We start from the raw sequence: 18,290 nt of genomic DNA on the forward strand, positions 1-18,290 counted from the left end.
TGTATTTCACCAGCCAGAAATAAATCTATTCGAAAGGATGAAATTGATAGAATCCTTGGGTTAATCAAAAGAATGTATTGGAAAAAGTTTGAGTCGTACGCTTCAAGTAAACCGGCGTTCTAGATTATCAATTTTAAATTGCATGACTGGAGTTCTTCCACTTATTCTTGCTCTATATTCAAAAAAGTATATGTATGCAAGCATATTTCTGGAATTTGAATAATTAGAAAGATAATTGTTGTACCGGACAATCTTGAAACTGATGTCATTGGAAGCTAAGCTAAGAGAAAAAATTTAGTTGGAAATGCCTTGATTGTTGACTAAATATTTATACCTTCTTATTTATCGTAAAATTTGAAGTACTTAAGGACAAGGAATTCGTTTATTTCTTATTTGGAAATTTAATTATTATGTTGTGCATTTTAATGAAAGTTGTTGCAAAATAAATCAATTCGTTGCCCATTTCATAATTGGCGAAATTATTAATTTTGGTTGGATAAAGCTATATTTTCGTTGGACGGTTAAATTGGCACCCTAGATTTTTTATGAAAATAATTTTAAAGCTAATTGCTAATGGTTAAACGCCGTTTGGAATAACTTTGACAATTTCAAAGGCGTTGTAATAAACTCAGGCCTTGTTATTGAGGACAGAAAGATAAAGAAAATGAAAATTTCTGCGTACATTTTTGCAGAAAAAAATTTTAAACTATTTTTTCAATTAGGAAAATAGCGTTATCACGAGGTTATCAATGAAAGAAGTAAACAATTTAAAACTTTAACACCGCTTATCATAATTTTAGGTATGAAAAAGTCTAATCATATGCAACATTATTTTCAAAGTGCGACATGAAGAAAACAATTAGGAAGATCCGGAACGTAATCAATTTAATTATGAAATTTTTTTGAACAGAATTATATTTTAGATTTATTATGAAAATAATTTCAAAAAGTAAATTGTTAGAGGTTTAACGCCATTTGAGATAACTTTGACAGAGAGATGAACGATTAAGTAATTTTAGATATTTTGGTATGAACACTAAAACTGAAATGAAAATGTAAAAATGAAAAATGTTTTGTAGACATTTTTGCATACATTTTTGCATACATTTTTGCATACATTTTCCCTAGAAGTATTAAGTAAATTTAGATATTTTGGTATGAACACTGTAAAACTGAAATGAAAAATGTAAAAATGTAAAATGTTTTCTAGACATTTTTGCATACATTTTTGCACACATTTTCCCTAGAAGTACTTTCAACTTGAAAAATTGCAAGGTTTATGTTATCATGAGGATGTCATTAAGAAACAAGGTAAAAAGTCAAATTATTTAACCAAGATAGAATGTGGCGGAGCCTATGTACATGTAGATGATAATTCGTCAATAAATGAAGAAAATATGTGTTAAAAATTAGCATGACATTGTTAAGACGAAGTTCGCAAAAAATGGCAATGTCCACAAAGAATGTTCAAAATATAACAATAATAATTAGAGAGAATAATTAGAGAGAAATTACATAATATTGTGTAAATTGTATAATTATGTAATATTTCAAAATTTGCGTCATTCATCACGAATTTAATTTTTACCTAGTTCAAATTTTTTCATGGAGGTAACAATTTCATATGTTTAAGTAGTAATTTTGCAATGAGATTAACCAGTTGAAAGCTTAACGAAGTGATTATTGTTAATATAAATTTGCAAAACTTTTAACAAAACGTTGTATGCAAAAATATCCAGTTTCCAGATACTTACCAAGAAATTCAGAAACTTATATAAAATACTAAATATATACTACAAATTAGTGCTTCCTGATAATAAAATGGCAAACAAAGATGTTTCCAAAACCCAGCAGTTAAATATTTGTAACAGAAAACACGAATAAAAAAATTTTACATGAAAAGCAACAACTGCAAAAAATTGCAATGTCTTTATTCGCAAATCTCTTAGTTCATACGATTTATCAAATATTTACATATTTTTCGTAATTAATCAAACAATTTCTGGTTATTTATCTATTTTAACTAACTAATTTAACTAGGAACGAAATTAATCAAATAATTTTTATTTAATCATATAAATATTTTACTAACTATTCTAATTAATTAATTAGGAACTTAATAACGGTCATACGATAGCGGCATATTTTTCGCGAAGTTTCTGCGAAGATTCTGATATAGTATCCATCACGGTACGGCTACTACTACCCGGGTATCTCCCGCTAATACCCACTGGTAACAGTAAGGGTTCACTTTCATCCGGGGAATTTGTCGGTGCGCTAAATCGCAGTCTAAATTCTTGCTGAATCTCGTCCAAACTTCGCCCCTTCGTTTCCGGTACGAAGGCTGCCACGAAAATAAATCCGGCCGCGCAAAAGGCGCCGAATAACCAAAAACAACCCGCGCTTCCGAGCGCGAAGAGCAAATCTTGAAAAAACTTGGTCACCAGGAACGACATGAACCATTTGGCGGAGGTTAAAATACAACCGGCGAGACCTGCAAGGTATACAAACAAGGTTAAGCAAAAAACTGTATAATCTTAATGCCGAATTTCAAAAATTTGTAAAACAAAAAATGAAAAAAATCGTAAAGATCTGAAATTAGCCAAAAGCGAGATACGAGATACAAAAATGTTGTGGAAAATTTTGTGAAAAATTGATAAATTTAGTATAATAAAAACTCAAATTCAAAAAATTTGGACTAAATTACAAAATTATAAAACTTCAACAATACAAAATTACAAAAATTAAACAATGCAAAAAACCAAATTCTTCCCGTAAAATAACAAAACAAAAGTTTTTAAAGGTTTCATTTAAAAAAATACTACCAAATTTCCCTATCTAGAAAAATTTTCTAATTGACAAATATTACAGTATCTTCTTGATTAAATTAAAATTAAGTACAGAGCTTAGAAAATTGTATCCAAAATTTGCTAAAAAAAGTCAAAATTCCATATCTTTGCTAACATTTCTTGCAAAAATATTTGCAAACCTCACCTTTGACCTGCAGAGGTAATATTTCGCCCATCAAGGTGTACCCAACCGGTCCCATTCCGACCGAATAGGAGAGCACGTACACGGCTAACGAGGTGACGGGAAGCCAGCCCAACCCGACCGGCATGACGCCGCCGTTCGCCTCCTTCAAGTAAAAGTAGACGCCAAGCATTCCCAGCGCCACCACCATCGCGCCCTCCGACACCAAAAGCAGCACGCGACGACCACACCGCTCCACCAACGAGGCCGCGACCACGCCCGCCAACTAGATCAAAAATTCAAAAACAAAATAGAACGCCCCGCCAATTTAAAATCTCGTTTCTATTGATTGGAAAATAATTAAGCGTGATGGAAAATTCTCGCGCTTTACTCGACCTGCTGAACACGTGACTAGATTAATTGGCAAGTGCCGAAAATAATTACTTGTATGTTGTTATTTATTATGGTAATTCTCAAATTTTCAATCTAAGGGTACGGCACTTGTAAAATCTCAGATTGTATATTTATCTATTTTGAATTTATTTATTTTGAATTCAAATCCATCACGCTTAATTATTTTCAATTAATAAAAAAGTTTTCCGTTCTCAAGTCAACGATGTATTGTGGCACATTCATGTTCACTCTTAAAAAACTGGCATTAAATCATTACCGACCGGAGTACATATCTAACAACAGGATTTACCGCGTAGTATGTTCTGGTAATGAAAATTCACCTCTCAGAAACAAATTACTACCAATACGGTAGCGAGTTATTACCAAATTAATACCAGTACGGAGTATATATTCGACTCTACCAGATTTTTAAGAATGTTTGTAATTCAGTAAAATTGTGGATTTTGTGAGTCTTCCGAGTACGAAAGACATCACGGAGTATAGTTGGTAGTGATCGACCTCCAGGTATGAGGGATACGAAGCAAAACTTAGGATTAACAAGCCATCAATCTATTATTAAATAGTTTTATATTCACTTTATCTCAATTTTATTTATTGGCGTAAAACCTTGTCACTTTTTTTGAATTTTTTTTGCCCAAATGATCAGCAGTCTTTGCCAACATTGTAAAATCCGTAAATTATTTACGTTTACAAACTTTTGCGAAATTTTACGCAGCTAATATTTCCAAGCTAAAGCATAGTGTACGCATTTTTTGTAAATTCGCTCGAATCAAGGGCATCTTTTTATTTTGTAAAATAATACCGATTTTACAAAGTTACCAATGCATGAATTGCCTCAATATTTGCAAATAGCTTGCGAAATAATCGTGTAACATATAGCCTTGCCGATTTGCAAACACAAATTCAATTTTTTCGAGTAAAAATATGCTCAATTTGCAGATATTTTTGACCAAAAAGTCCTAGGCCAATTTAGACTACAAATTGCGTCATTTTCCACTCCAGTAAAATGTTCTCTCAATAATTGTTGCACAAACTTCACAAATTTGCAAAATTTTGATAGGTCATTCCTTTAAAAACAATTGCAAAAATTAGCAATAAATTTTCTTGCTCCATACCGTTTGCATCGTTCCGATGATAATTGTCGATGTGTATTCGTCCAACTGAGCGCCAGCCATGTGGAAGATGTCGACCGTGTAGACGAGCACCGGATCCAGACCGGAAATGACTTGGAAGGCAAAAATGCAAAATCCGATCCCGACCGGAAGTAAAATCCAGGGTTCGCACATTCTTCGCCGCACCGTCGAAAATCCTCCCACCCACGAACCCTCCTGGACACAGGCCTCGTTCGCCATCTGACAGAAACAAAATCGCAAAAAATGTTTACTTCTCCACTAAAATTTATGAATTGCAAAAAAAAATTGTAATAAAATGCTGGACAAATTTGCAATTTTTGAAAAATGCTACATTACACTGAGGCAATTCAAGCAGGCCTTGGTAAGTTTAATAACTCCTTATGTTAATTGTAGTAATACTATTTTAAAAGTTGGAAAGTTTTGATTTTCTTCAAATTTGAAATTTTCGAAATTCACAAAAATTTATAAAATTTGATGAATTTTCAGGGTAAAAGTTTTCTTTTACAAAATTGTGATGTACGAGATACGAAAATCAGTCGATTTTTCACTCCATGCTAATTGTATTAATAGTACTTCAAAATTTAGAAAGTTTTTTTTATCAAACTTGTGTTACAAATTTTGGAAATTTGTTATTAGCAAAATGTTATGACTTTACAATTTATGGCCTTTCCACTATGGCATCTTTTTAAACTCAGGAAATGTGTTCCTTACCAAAAACAATTATTATAGGGTATAAACTTACACAAATTAAAGAGATGTCATCATTTCATCTTTAAACAATACATTTTAGTCAATTTTTCTTCCTAATCTTTCCGAAATCTAGGTAAATTTATATATTACGACATCCACGTTAATTGCGTCAATGAGGCAATTCACGCGGGCCTTGGTAACTTTGTAAAATCCGTAAATTCTGTAAACTTACAAACTTTTACAAATATTTCTGAGGAAACTTGCTCAGATCAAGGGCGTCTATTTTATTTTTCAAAAGTTTGCAAGATTAGTTTAAGAAACTTACCGTCTTTACAAAGTTACCAATGACTGCGTGAATTGTTTAACTGATTTTTTCCTTCGTTGTGGTAAGCATTTACTATGCAAAATCTGTAACGTGCTAAACTACTTCTAAGTCAACTCCCTTCCCATCTGAATTTCTTTAAGTTCAAGTTTTATGGATCTATAAAATATATTTAAGGACGTATTTGGTCTACAAAAACATAATTTTCGTAATTTTCGTTCGTAATTTTGCAAACTTTTACAAAATAAAGAGACGCCCTTGATCTGAGTAAGTTTATAAAAATTCAGGGTTATAGATAGAGAAATAATGTACAACAAATTTGCAATTTTGAAAACATTCTACACTATACTTTTTACTACAATAAATTCAGAATCATAGAAAAAAATGTATAATCAGAAATTGAAGATTTTGCGAGGGCGAAGCCCGAAGCAAAATCCTAATTTTGTGAGTCTTCCGTTTCCGGAAGACTTCACAGAAGCAGTTGGTAGTGGTTGAGCCAGGTACTGGGAAACACTATATTCTGCCCCTTTTCAAAAAGTTAAAAAACCGGGACTTACATACTCCAGTCACGCACTCGCCACGCCATATTCCTCACAGTTTTCAAAAAGCGAATCGACTTAAAAAACTATTGGGGGTGGGTTGGAGGGCTGTGAAGTCTTCCGGAAACGGAAGACTCACAAAATTAGGATTTTGCTTCGGGCTTCGCCCTTGCAAAATCTTCAATTTTATTTCGTCTTCCTTATCCTCCCTACTTCACAGATACAGTTGGTAGACGTTCAAAGCTAAGTCGATGAGCAGTAATGATATAAATAAATAAATAAGTTTCTACTGCTTAGCATACATCACATAACATTGCAAAAAATTTTATTACAAATATTATTTTAAAATCAATTTCTTATTGTATCTCTAGAACATTAGTAGCAAATTCATATTCATTTAAAACAGGCCGTTTATAATAATTAGCAAATACAGATGAATTTTTAGTCCAACCAACACGCCTCAAAATACTATCTATGGTTACTCCATTTCGAGAAGCTTTAGACGTAGAAGCATGCCTAAAACTATGAGCATGGAATTTTTCAGAATCTATTCCTGATAACTTTAGGACTTCTACTTACCAGCGGCTAATTGTCTGGGAACTGACTTTATGATGAGGTTTTACATAAGAAATCAACAATGAGTCGCATTCACTCCTCATTAACTTGGTTCGTTTTACATATTCTTTGAGAGCAACAACCGGACACAATTGCGAAACATGGAAGGGTGGCAACAATAATACACGATTGCTCTTTACCACTGTTGTTGTCTTAAGATAACTCGAAATAGTAATTTGAACTGAATCATCGCAATGAATGTTTGACAGTAATATATTAGACAAAGTCTGCACTCTTTGACCTGTGCATAAAGCTAGCAAACTGACCAATTTTAGAGTTAAATCTTTCAATGAGCATGTCTCAGTTACAATACCTCTTAAATACTTCAAAACAACATCAGGATTCCAAGTTACATTATATCTTGGCTTCACTGGACGTAATCTACTAATTCCCTTCATGAGATCTACAATAAGTTTGTGCTCCCCCAAAGGAACACCATCAATATTACCAAATATAGTAGATAGAGCCGAACGAGCCGTATTTACAGTACTATAACTGGATCCCTCGTTATACAAACTACTCAAAAATTCTAAATAGTTACTAATATTTTTAGTTAATGGCGACAAATTATTCGTGCTACAAAATAACGCCCATTTATTGAGTGATGACGTGTATTGGTGCCAAGTTCCATTCGATTTTGAAGCTCGCAATAATTGAATGACGTTATCTGATAAATTTAAATTGTTCCAGATTTTCCTGATAAGACTGCTGCCATCAAAGATAATTTCTTGTTCGGACTGACATAATTGTTCCTGTACGGATCAAAAAGAAGGGTTTTATTAGGCCCCAGAATGATAATTTCAGATATTGCCATTTTCTTATACAATGGAAACCACGGCTGGGTTTTCCAAAATGGAGCAATTACTAAAACATTGCACCCATCTCTTTTAATTTTATTTAAAACTTTGGATAATAAATTATAAGGAGGAAAAGCGTAAGATCTGTCCTCCCATGTGAAAGTAAATGCATCGACACCTATTGCATATGGGTCAGGCTTAAATGAATAAAATACCGCACATTTACTAGTTACGTGCGAGGCAAACAAGTCTATACCAGGGACCCAAAACTTTTTACAGACTTTATGAAAGTATTTTTCTGACAAAAGGAAATCGGAATTACTTGACCTGTCCCGAGACAACCTATCCGCAACCACATTTTGCTTTGTATTAATATAGCCTGCTGTTAGAAGAACGCATTTGCCTCTGCCCACTGCCATATCCGTTTTGCGATGTTATGCAAATTCTCAATGCATCCGCCATATCTATTGATGTACGCTAAAGTTGTCGTATTGTCGACCCTGACAAGAATATGCTTTTTGTCTTTTGCCAGCGCTTGTAAACCAAAAAATACTGCATATAATTCCAAGAGATTTATATGTAAACAAGCTAAATTAGGCGGCCACGACCCCTTGGTCTCAATCCCTTCACACACTTCGCCCCAACCATGCAAGGAAGCGTCGGTGAAAATAATTGAATCTTGTGCAGGCCTTTGTAAATACTGATAACAAGTTGGCAGTGCGTTAATCCACCAAGTTAAATCTCCTTTAGCTGTTTCCGACAAAGCAACTTTACAATTATAATTATTATTACAGATTGATAATGCACGAACCTTTTCCATCTCAAACTGACGGGTATAAAGAAGCCCATATCTAACCGCCGGCACCGCCGCAACCAGTGATCCAACTAACTCGGCTAATTTTTGTATAGTCATTGTTTTACATGCTTGCGCTTGCTTGCATTTGTTAATAATTGCTTCGGTCTTATCGCTTGGCAATGACAACTGCATTTTTTGAGAATTAATATGAAAACCCAGGTATTTTACTAACTGAGAGGGTTGAAGTTGCGATTTTTCAACATTTATTGTGAGCCCCAACCTTGTAAGTAGATAAATAGCTATTCTAACATTCTGAACACATTCTGCATACGTTCTGCCAATTATTAGTGTATCATCTAAATATAAACTCACTAAAATGCCTTGCACCCGAAGTTTTGCGACCACCGGTTTGGTTAATTTTGTGTATAAAAACGGTGCCAAGGATAAGCCGAACGGAAGACACGTGTATTTGTAAAGTTTTCCTTTCCACCGAAATTTCAAATACTTTTGACTACGTTCAGATATAGAGATTGCATGATAAGCGTCTCGTAAATCTACTACAGCCATGAAACATTGATTACTAATTAACTCCGTGGCAGTTTTGATTGTTTCCATCTTAAAATGAGGGGACTCCATAAATTCATTTAGCTTTTTTAGATTCAAAATTGGACGCCTTGTACCATCTGGCTTTGGAACTGTGAAGACAGTTGACACAAACTGACCCATTTCATTATCGCAAGGAATAATAGCGGCGGATTTCAACATCTTTTGAATACTTTCCTCAATGGAGTTAATTTCAGAGTCTGAATAATTAGAACGAATTGGCTCAATATTTTGTACTGGATTTGAAACAAACGGAATTTCATAACCTTGTACTATATTTAACACTAGCTTATCTGAGGTAATACTGTTCCACTTTTTTAAATATTTATACAATTTACCAGCTTTTACACGTACCGAATTATTATTTAATTCCTTGTTTGCTTGAATTGTTGATTTGTTTTCCACGCCGGCTGGAAGTTGGAACTTGGTCGATAACTGTTTTGGCGAAACTGCCCGTTCCCTCGGAATGGACGGAACGGGCGACTGTAGTTTAAAGTGCCAGATGTGTTTGCTGAAGGCCGATTAAATTTGTTATATGGAGTGAATCTGCTGTTTCCTCTAATACCTGATGTGTTTCTGATTAAGCTTGAGGTAGCTTTTGATGTCTTCAGACTTTCGCTCAGGTCGGACCCAAATAACCATTCTGACTGAGAAATTTGTGCATTGCAAATCCCAGCATATTCTGGATTTAAAAATCTCTTTATATCCATTCTCCGACTCGAACTTATTTGTTGAAACTGATCGCCCATAATATTTGATGCATCCAATGACGTCTTGATTATAGCAGCCAATAATTCTTTGGGTAAATCTTTCTTATGTTGCAAGGCCATATTTGAGATAAGAGCTAATGCCGACATCCCACAGCCAAGCGCTTGCTGATTTTGCTGACTTTTTACATCTGATAATCTTGCATGGGATGGAATGATTCGCCAAATCTCATTATTAATCTTTGGAGCAGAAAAGTCCTTGCAGTTTTCAGGAATCTTAATTGCTTCTCTTAATTTAGCTTTTGTTTCCTTTGATAAGGGACGATTGATTGTCTTTGCAAAACTCTGGGCAACATTTTCCATAATTGATGGGCCAAGATCTGATTGCTTTTCAATATCATTTAAAAGTTCATTCACTTCTTGCAGTTGCAATTCTATTCAATATAAAGATTTGTTTTTCAATTGGCATCTTTGACCGTTAATAAAATATTATTAATAATCAATAATTCATTTTACCATCATCTGTGGATGGATTTTTTCCAATTAATGCATTAATTTCGTCTTGGTTTGAGTCGTCCTCCTCATCTGAAAGTCCTAAGGACCACGTACTTTTTCTTTTATTGTCAGCCCCTTGACTTTCCAACGACGACTTCAATTCAGCAATAATTTGGGGTATACTTTTGAGCGCTTCTAATGCTTCCTCCTGTTTTTGGAGCCTTGCTTCAAGCGAATTTTCAGCCTCGCTCATCTTTAAATAATTAGATAGAAATTGTATTAATGACCGTCCACACGGGATTAGGTCTAGCCGTTATCCTCATTGAGGGAACGTTGGCTTGCTCTTTTCATATATTGAATTAATTTTCGATAGTCTTTCTTATTTTCGGTGCAAAATAATGAAAAAATAACCTCCAACCCCCAAATAACAATAAAGTTTCTTACCTTGACAAAGATTGAAAAATTCCTCTGATGAATGAGTGCGGGCGACGTATTTTCAGAAATATATCAAATTTTTAACAAAACTTTTTCTCTCCCAATGTGTTTCCCAAGATGCCTAAATTCAACTGTGAGGAATATGGCGTGGCGAGTGCGTGACTGGAGTATGTAAGTCCCGGTTTTTTAACTTTATAAAAAGGGGCAGAATATAGTGTTTCCCAGTACCTGGTTCAACCACTACCAACTGCTTCTGTGAAGTAGGGAGGATAAGGAAGACGAAATAAAATTTGTAGTTTCAGCCAAATGATTAATCTTTAAGCCAACACAAATATTAATTTATGTATCTTCAAAATTTTTTCGTCGTCTAACCTCTTCAAATTCGGTTTGAATTTGCTGAATCCTGGTGGCGCCGCGGTATCGCATCAGGGCCTCTGCACCCTCCGACATCCTTCCTTTTTTCACCAAATACACCGGCGACTCCGGTACGACCAGCATTAACAGAAAAATCACAACCGGAACGACAGAACAGATCAACGCTTGCACCCGCCACGATACAAACGTTCCCACAACATAGCTAAAAAAACAGCAAAATTACATGTGTAGAAATGCAAAAATACAAAAAAATCAGGTGCAAAAATGCAGAGAAAAACAATGTGAAATTGCCAAAATCGCCATAAAATGTGCCAAAAAATGCGAGAAGAATACAAATTATGGAAATGAAAAATAATTAAAATTTTTTAAAATAAATTCTGATATTCTTAGATATGCAAATTTCCAAAATAGATAATGTGCAAAAACTCCCCTTCAAAATTATCAAAGAATATTTGTAAAACATATCAATAAAATAAATTGGAAAAATCCAAAACGAAAATCTACATGAAATTTTCAAAAAGCGTAAGCTATGTATTTATGCAAAAGAATGCGAAAAATTACAGAAATTCTAAACGAAAAATAATACAAAAAATTTATAAAAATTTTAAAAAATGTCCAAAAATTCCCCACAAAAAATTCCCCGTTAAAAAACGTCACTCACATGAAAAGAATCCCAAGACTGATCATCATATCGAAGGTGGACCCCACAGCGCCACGAATCCCGGCATCGGTCACTTCTCCCGTGAATATCGGCGCCGCTACGGCAAAAGTCCCAGCAAAGAAGCCTAAAAAAAACGAGATTTTTTAAATTTTCACTCAAAACTTTGTAATTTTGTACTCTCATAAAAAATCAAGTAAAAATAATTAAACCAAATTTTTAAAGACTTCAGTTCCGATCACACTACATCTAATTTAAGATTTTATTTATCTGTCCAGCATTTTTTGTTACCATCGGCGTCAACGATTTACGATTTATGAATTTTGATAGCAAATCTCCATCTGAACACTAAATAATTTTGTTTCCACTCAAAACCTTGTAAATTTGAAAACTTATAAAGTTTAAAAAAACAAAATTAAACAATAGTTTTAAAGAAAAATTAGACATTTTACTGTAAAATTTCCAATCATTGGTTTCACTCCACCTTTGCATAACTCGAAAAATCAATTTATAAATTTGGAAATCGTTTTTGCACAAGTTGCAGAATTAAGAAAAAAATTAGCTCGTATTGGGTTTTCTCATCGACCTATTTTAAATTTATGGCTACTTGTCAAATATTCTTTTTGTACCATCGACGTCAGGGATTTGCAAATTTTGGCAGAAAATTTCCATCCCAAACCCTAATTTTATTTTCGCTCAAAATAGCGTAATTAATTATGTAAGGTTATTAAGTTTTCACAAAACATAACGCTTTAAAACTGTCAGTGATTATTTTCATGTCAGCACCCTTGTGACATCCATAAACTTTGTAAACTTTGCAAAATCAATATATTTTGAATTTGCAAATCATCACGGCTCGCTTCTAGTTTACGAAAGTTCTCGAATAAAAACATGCAATTCGCAATACGTTTCTTGCACTGATTTTGCAACATAATTTTGATAAGAAATCTTACTGCAAATTTTCTCTTCAATTTTTTTGCACAAACCTGTAACAAACCTTCCAACGAGGATGTGCGAAACTGAAGATGCGAAATGAATTAACATCCACCCCATGAAAAATGGTACAGAGCAGACCAGCATGGCTTTTCTTCGACCAAACAGCTCAATTCCGACCCCACCCACCGGACCTGCCGCTACTGCTCCCAACTATTTTACAAAAAAGTTGCAGGCAAATTTTTGCAAATTTTTGCACACAATACATTTTTAACGACCTCAAACTTACTGAAACTATCGACCCAATCCATGATTCCTGACTGGTTGTTAGATTTCCTGTAAAATCCGGATCCACTCGAAGATTTGGGAGTGCTGTATACATGCAAAATAATTGCAAAAGATGTGCAAATTATTTTATGTTATTTACAAATTGATTAATTAAATACCAACTGCCGGCCAACTCAGGACCGTCCCTAACGCGAGAGCTCCCATGTTTGCTGTAAAAAATAGAAAAAAAAACATAGTCATATTTAATTGAAGATCCTCTGTCAGGTCAAAAAATAGAGTTCACACTTATAAAATTGAGGTCATGTCAATATTTTGCTAAAGTTTATACATAAATTTTCTTAATTAAGCCAACTTTCAGGTATTTCTCATAAAATAAAAAAACAATCGTGTTTTTTGAAGGTTTATGTAACGCAACGCTACCATTTTTTAAAGATACAGCTTTAATATCTTGGCGTCCAGAAGGTCGCTTGTCGCAAGTTTCCACTCGATTTACATACTTTCTGCGAATTTTACATCCTTGAAGTCTTCTTCTCTTAATGAGCATTATTTGCATGCAAAATTTCATCCTCTTTTCGCATAAATTTTAAAAATAATCGTGTTTTTTGCCATAATCATCTTTAAACTGAATATTTTGACTTACTGAACCTCATAGGTCACTATTTTTCACTCGATTTACATAATTTGCCCAAAAAAATGAGGCCACAATTTTTCTAGGATTTTCTAACCTGCGAGTGCCCCCAATAACTGCGTCCTCCTGTGGACCGGTCTTCCCTTGAGGTCAGCGTATTCAATTTCTTCTTCGTCACCATCGTCATCGTCACCTTCTTCGTTATCGTTTATTTCCGGAAATCTCGTATAAACGTACACCGAAGATTTCTTCTTCCTTGGCAAAGTTGGGAGAGGAACTTGCAACCCAACTTCCAGGTTAGATTGTCCCCCCGACGCCATGACCGCGTAAAAATTTGCGAATAATTATATCACAACGAACAATTATTAAAGACACGAATTCGCACAAAATTAATAAATCAAACGACCCAACAGGAACTCAAATTTACGATAAATTTGTTAATAATCGTATCGCAGCGAAATTATTAAAGGCAAGAATTTGCACAAGTTATTGCAAATATTAACTACATGGGACACAACTTCGCAAAAAACTTGTATACTGCGAAATTCACTCCACTCAACTTGAACTTGTGGATCTCCACAACAAAATAATTAATTAATTCAAGATTATGCACAAATTAAATCCAACGAACTAACTGGAACTTTGTTTCCAATAATAAATTCACTTGTTTTTTTTTGAAAATTTACGAAATTACGAGTTAACAAGTGATACTTCCACCAGATGAAAACTTCCAAATTTGTCAAGCATTAAAGTCGATTTTCAAAAAAATATTTATTGAACACTTTGTGATCGATCCAGATAGGTCCGCACGGATACGCGAAATTTTGACGGATAAATTCTTATGAAATGTAGAGGCAATTCACGCAGGACTTGGTAACATTACAAGCTCCGTAAACTTGTAAAGTTTCACAAAATTGTACTCTCATTTTGAAGGAAAATTAGATCCCAAATTGTAGTAAATTTATTCAGATCTCTTTATTTAAAAAAAAAGTTTGTAAGCTTATTTTACAAAACGCACCGATTTTACAAAGTTACCAAGCACTGCGCGAATTTTCTCTGTATGTATATTTACTCACACATGAATTTCTGCAAACTTATCAAGACTATCACTACATATTTACCACGCACTTCCTAAGAAGATACGAAGACAAGTCAAGACACCATAAAAAAATAACAGATGACATTAAATATGTATATAATCTGTTCATGTATATATGTATTTATATCAGTTAACTTCTGCTCGACTGGCTGATGGACTATAAAACAGCGCATTTAATTCCCAAGAAGACGACAAGAAGTATACATACATATCTAAAACGTCACCATGCATGGACAATTTCAGAATGAATTGAATGATAAACTGTGTCTGCATTTTGCAAACGCAAAAGTTCTGCCTCATTTAAAATTTACATATTTTTTTATTCAGCCTTATCTCCATTTCTTGCTTTAATGCGAGACATGGCTCAATAAATTTTGAGCTGAAATTTAGTATGAAATTTGCGACAGACACGACCTCCCAATGGGCACGTTTGGCAGAGATACTTGCATCCGAAGAGGAGAAAACTAATCGACCTCAGTGTGATTTATGCGAAATGGTACCAAAAAGTCGCGTGGGAAGCCTAATTTATGATAAATTTACAAAAAAATATGTCGAATTACTCGTTTACATTTTGCTTTCGGATCGATATTCACGTCTAAAGATTTTTCTTTAAATAATCACGAGTTCTTCAATATAATTTGCAGGTATATATTGCAGCGTACCAAAGGTTACGAAAATTTCAAATTGCAAAAAATCATGTACCAAATCAAATTATGCATTTACATACACAGTGAAAACGAAATTACAAAGATTTAAGCAACATACGCCGGCCGGTTATGTTTTTGGATACGTTTTCAAACTAAAATTTGGCAATATTTCCCATATTTTAGGCACAGATTTCTAAATATTTCAGAAATTTTTGTAAACTTCATAAATTTACAGGAACTGTGAAAACTTTATAAAAAAACAGTAAGGAGTTTACAACATTATTTATGTCCAAAGAACGAAACCTATTAGATTTTAAAATTGTCAATGTCACACAGTTTACAAATTTGGCGTTAAACCTTGACTGACCTCTTAAATCAATACCATTTCTTTATAGGAACCAATATTTGTTTTGCAAACTTGGTAATAAATTTCCCACCCAAAAAAATATTCCAAAATTCTTCATTTGACTGTAATAAGTTGGCTTTTTTATTTTTCTCTTTCACATTCTTCTCCACATTTAATTAATTAATTAATTAATCATTAATTATCTTTTAATCATATTTATTTACTCAATTAAACGATCCTCTTCTTCTTCCTCGTCCTCCTCGTATACTTGGTTTCTTCTTGTACATCAACAATTAAGTTTTACGTGATTAATTTTTTACCTTAATTAATTACTTAATTAAAGTTTAATTATTTTTCTGCTAAAAATTTAATAATACTTTATTTTCTGCTAAATAGTAGTAATACAAATGACTCTGCGGGGTCATAATTTTTGGTAACTTTTACATACGTTTGTTCTCTCCTCTTGCATCATTTTTCTTGGTTGGTGGTATATTTACGATTGGTTTTATTTATGTAATTAATTAATTAATTAACTAATTAATTAATTTGATTTTTAATTAATTACTTGTAAAATTAAGCAGTTCACATGTTTTTTTACGTATATTACACAAACACCAGACCACAAAAAACAGAGCACACACGATTTGCAAAGATTAAATATTTTAGCGAATTATTCGTATACACAGATTTTTGCAAGATCATCATCACATTTATACAATAAAAAATGAGGAAATTATTTTGTACACGGGGTAAAAAATAAAATAGGGGGATATTTTTTGAAATTTAGAAAAAAAAGATAAAAAATTTCAAAATTTTTCTCTGACCAAAAAAATGTAAAATTTGATTTTTTTAAAGGAAGGTTTAAAATTTGGCGAAAATGAAACTCAAAATTCAATTCACTTGGCGAATAAAAGAAACTTAAATGAAATTGTATAACATTTTTGATTTGACTTAATTTTTATAATTTTTTGCAAATTATGTAAAATATTTTTGCAAAACTTACATAAAATATTTTTGCAACTTGTTAACCTTATTTTCTTCTGAGAAATTTCATTTTTACGATAAAAAGACTAATTACAATTCTTATTTTTTTGAATAATTTAGACAAATTGAAATATTCAAGAAAAATACAAATCTTATTTTTTACTTAAGTATCGATTGAAATTTTCTTAAAATTCTGGAAACCAGACACGAAAATTGTTAAGACTAAAATATCTGCATGTACTACGCACAATTAACTAATTAACTATTTAATTACTTAATTAATCAGTTAATTAGGAGAGATCTTTGACTAAATGGTGATTCCCTTCTACATATCAACACCAAAATCTTAAAATATTTTTTGAAATCGTAACCTTTCTAAGTTTTTTATATTATGGAATTGTATTTGTTCAGTTCCCTGTATTTTGAGTTTTCAGTAAGTTGAAAAATTTGGTTTATTTTTTTCAAGAAGAGAAATATTTCCAAGAGAAATTTATCTCTTCTTTGTGGGAAAAATACTGCGCAAACTTTGTAAACCTTAAAAATTTTGCAAACTGTATAAAATAATTTTGGAAGTTTTAAATATTGGCAAAATCTAGGGATAATTTTGTAGCAAAATTTTCCCTCTAGATTTTTTGCTATAAAATTTGCGTGATAATTTTCTACTATTCGAACCAATCCACGCACAGCTTTGGAAACTTTGCAATTTTTTTTAAAGTGACAAATTTTTGGACATAAATTTGTGACGAAAGTTGTCGAGATTAACAATGTCTTGAAGTAATTGGATTACATTTAAAAAAAAAACATTGTAAAATCTATCAAATTCAAAATTTGACAAACTTTTAGACATAAATTTGTAACTAAATTCTTCCTTTAAGATTTTGTCCGTCAAATTTCATACAGTTTACAAAACTTCATTTACCCAGTTTACAAAGTTTCGAGTGAAATAAATAGTAGAAAACGTCCCTGTTCTGAATTCAATTTTTAGCCTTTAGCAGCCATTTGCATTTCTTGAGCTATTTACAGTTGTGAAGAGTTTACGCGACAGCGAGTGTATAACGGCAGTTTACTAAAAAAGGAGGAGAGAGAGGGAGGGAGACTCAGGCTATAACGAACCATTTTTAACCGTAAACTTAACAAATATTAGGTTTGTAAGTGTGTAAAGTGTGTAAATTTTTTGACATTTGGGTAAAAAAATTGGCAATATTTCGAGATTTTTTAATATTTTGTAAGCTTGATAAATTTACATAAACTATGGACACTTTATGAAATTACGAGTTTACAACGATTTGAACATTTAAATAGGTCTATAATTCGCCTGTTAAAGTTTTGGACGACAAATTTTCGAACTAAAAAAATTGCAATATTTCCGATGTTTTAGGCCCGGATTTCGAACTATTTCAAAAAATTTTGTAAGCTTCATAAATTTACACAAAATGTGAAAACTTTATGAAAATTATTGAGTAACAAGTCCTCACTTCGACATATCTTTCAATTTTTTGTGTTCTCAATCTCAGAAAATTTACATAGTTGACGTGAAACCTTATCAATTTGCAGATTACAAAGCAAACTTCTCGAAAATGAATGCTATTTCTTTACAGAAACCAATCTTGTAAACTTCACCATTTCACAAGTTTACACGCAAATCGTGTAAACTTTATAAAATTGCAAGGAAACATTTACATCATCTCGACATCTGGTTTATACCGATCCCTCCAAAGTTTCCAAAATTGGCGTGAAATTTTGCCCAAAATCAAGACAATTTCCATGTCAAACCCAATTTGTTACAAATTCTGTCAAACCTTAAAATTCATAAACC

The 18,290-nt window shown here is 32.8% G+C and overlaps 2 protein-coding genes across 3 annotated transcripts; both read right to left on the bottom strand.

The window, feature by feature from the left end:
* Positions 1–1,889: 1,889 nt before the first annotated feature.
* LOC110848383 (facilitated trehalose transporter Tret1) lies at positions 1,890–14,510 on the bottom strand. Of its 2 annotated transcripts, none has more exons than XM_022095585.2 (10): positions 14,434–14,510; positions 13,496–14,236; positions 12,929–12,979; positions 12,772–12,854; positions 12,536–12,695; positions 11,553–11,676; positions 10,889–11,093; positions 4,500–4,736; positions 2,995–3,256; positions 1,890–2,494 (listed from the first exon to the last, which is right to left on the bottom strand). In XM_022095585.2, the coding sequence occupies exons 2-10, from the start codon at positions 13,716–13,718 to the stop codon at positions 2,127–2,129; spliced, it is 1,713 nt and encodes a 570-aa protein (XP_021951277.1). In that variant the 5' UTR covers positions 13,719–14,236; positions 14,434–14,510; the 3' UTR covers positions 1,890–2,126. The 2 variants fall into 2 exon arrangements, with proteins under 2 accessions (XP_021951277.1, XP_035706862.1); XM_035850969.1 differs by having other exon boundaries at positions 14,475–14,492.
* Positions 7,191–10,653, bottom strand: LOC118435255. The gene is made up of 4 exons (XM_035850970.1): positions 10,526–10,653; positions 10,103–10,334; positions 9,234–10,020; positions 7,191–7,435 (listed from the first exon to the last, which is right to left on the bottom strand). Exons 2-3 carry the CDS (start codon positions 10,332–10,334, stop codon positions 9,245–9,247), a joined length of 1,008 nt encoding a protein of 335 aa, XP_035706863.1. The 5' UTR covers positions 10,526–10,653; the 3' UTR covers positions 7,191–7,435; positions 9,234–9,244.
* Positions 14,511–18,290: the final 3,780 nt, after the last annotated feature.

The sequence above is a fragment of the Folsomia candida genome, unplaced genomic scaffold, assembly GCF_002217175.1.
Source record: "Folsomia candida strain VU population unplaced genomic scaffold, ASM221717v1 Fcan01_Sc004, whole genome shotgun sequence".
In the NCBI taxonomy this organism is placed as follows: Eukaryota; Metazoa; Arthropoda; class Collembola; order Entomobryomorpha; family Isotomidae; genus Folsomia; species Folsomia candida.

Bases quoted from the DNA above. Each gene is read 5' to 3' on its own strand.
- LOC110848383 (XM_022095585.2), bottom strand. From the start codon at position 13,718: ATGGCGTCGGGGGGACAATCTAACCTGGAAGTTGGGTTGCAAGTTCCT. The intron at 12,980-13,495 runs GTTAGAAAATCC...TATTTTTTACAG, and splicing joins GTTATTGGGGGCACTCGCAG to CAAACATGGGAGCTCTCGCG. The intron at 12,855-12,928 runs GTATTTAATTAA...GCATGTATACAG, and splicing joins CCTGAGTTGGCCGGCAGTTG to CACTCCCAAATCTTCGAGTG.
- LOC118435255 (XM_035850970.1), bottom strand. From the start codon at position 10,334: ATGAGCGAGGCTGAAAATTCGCTTGAAGCAAGGCTCCAAAAACAGGAG. The intron at 10,021-10,102 runs GTAAAATGAATT...TATATTGAATAG, and splicing joins AAATCCATCCACAGATGATG to AATTGCAACTGCAAGAAGTG.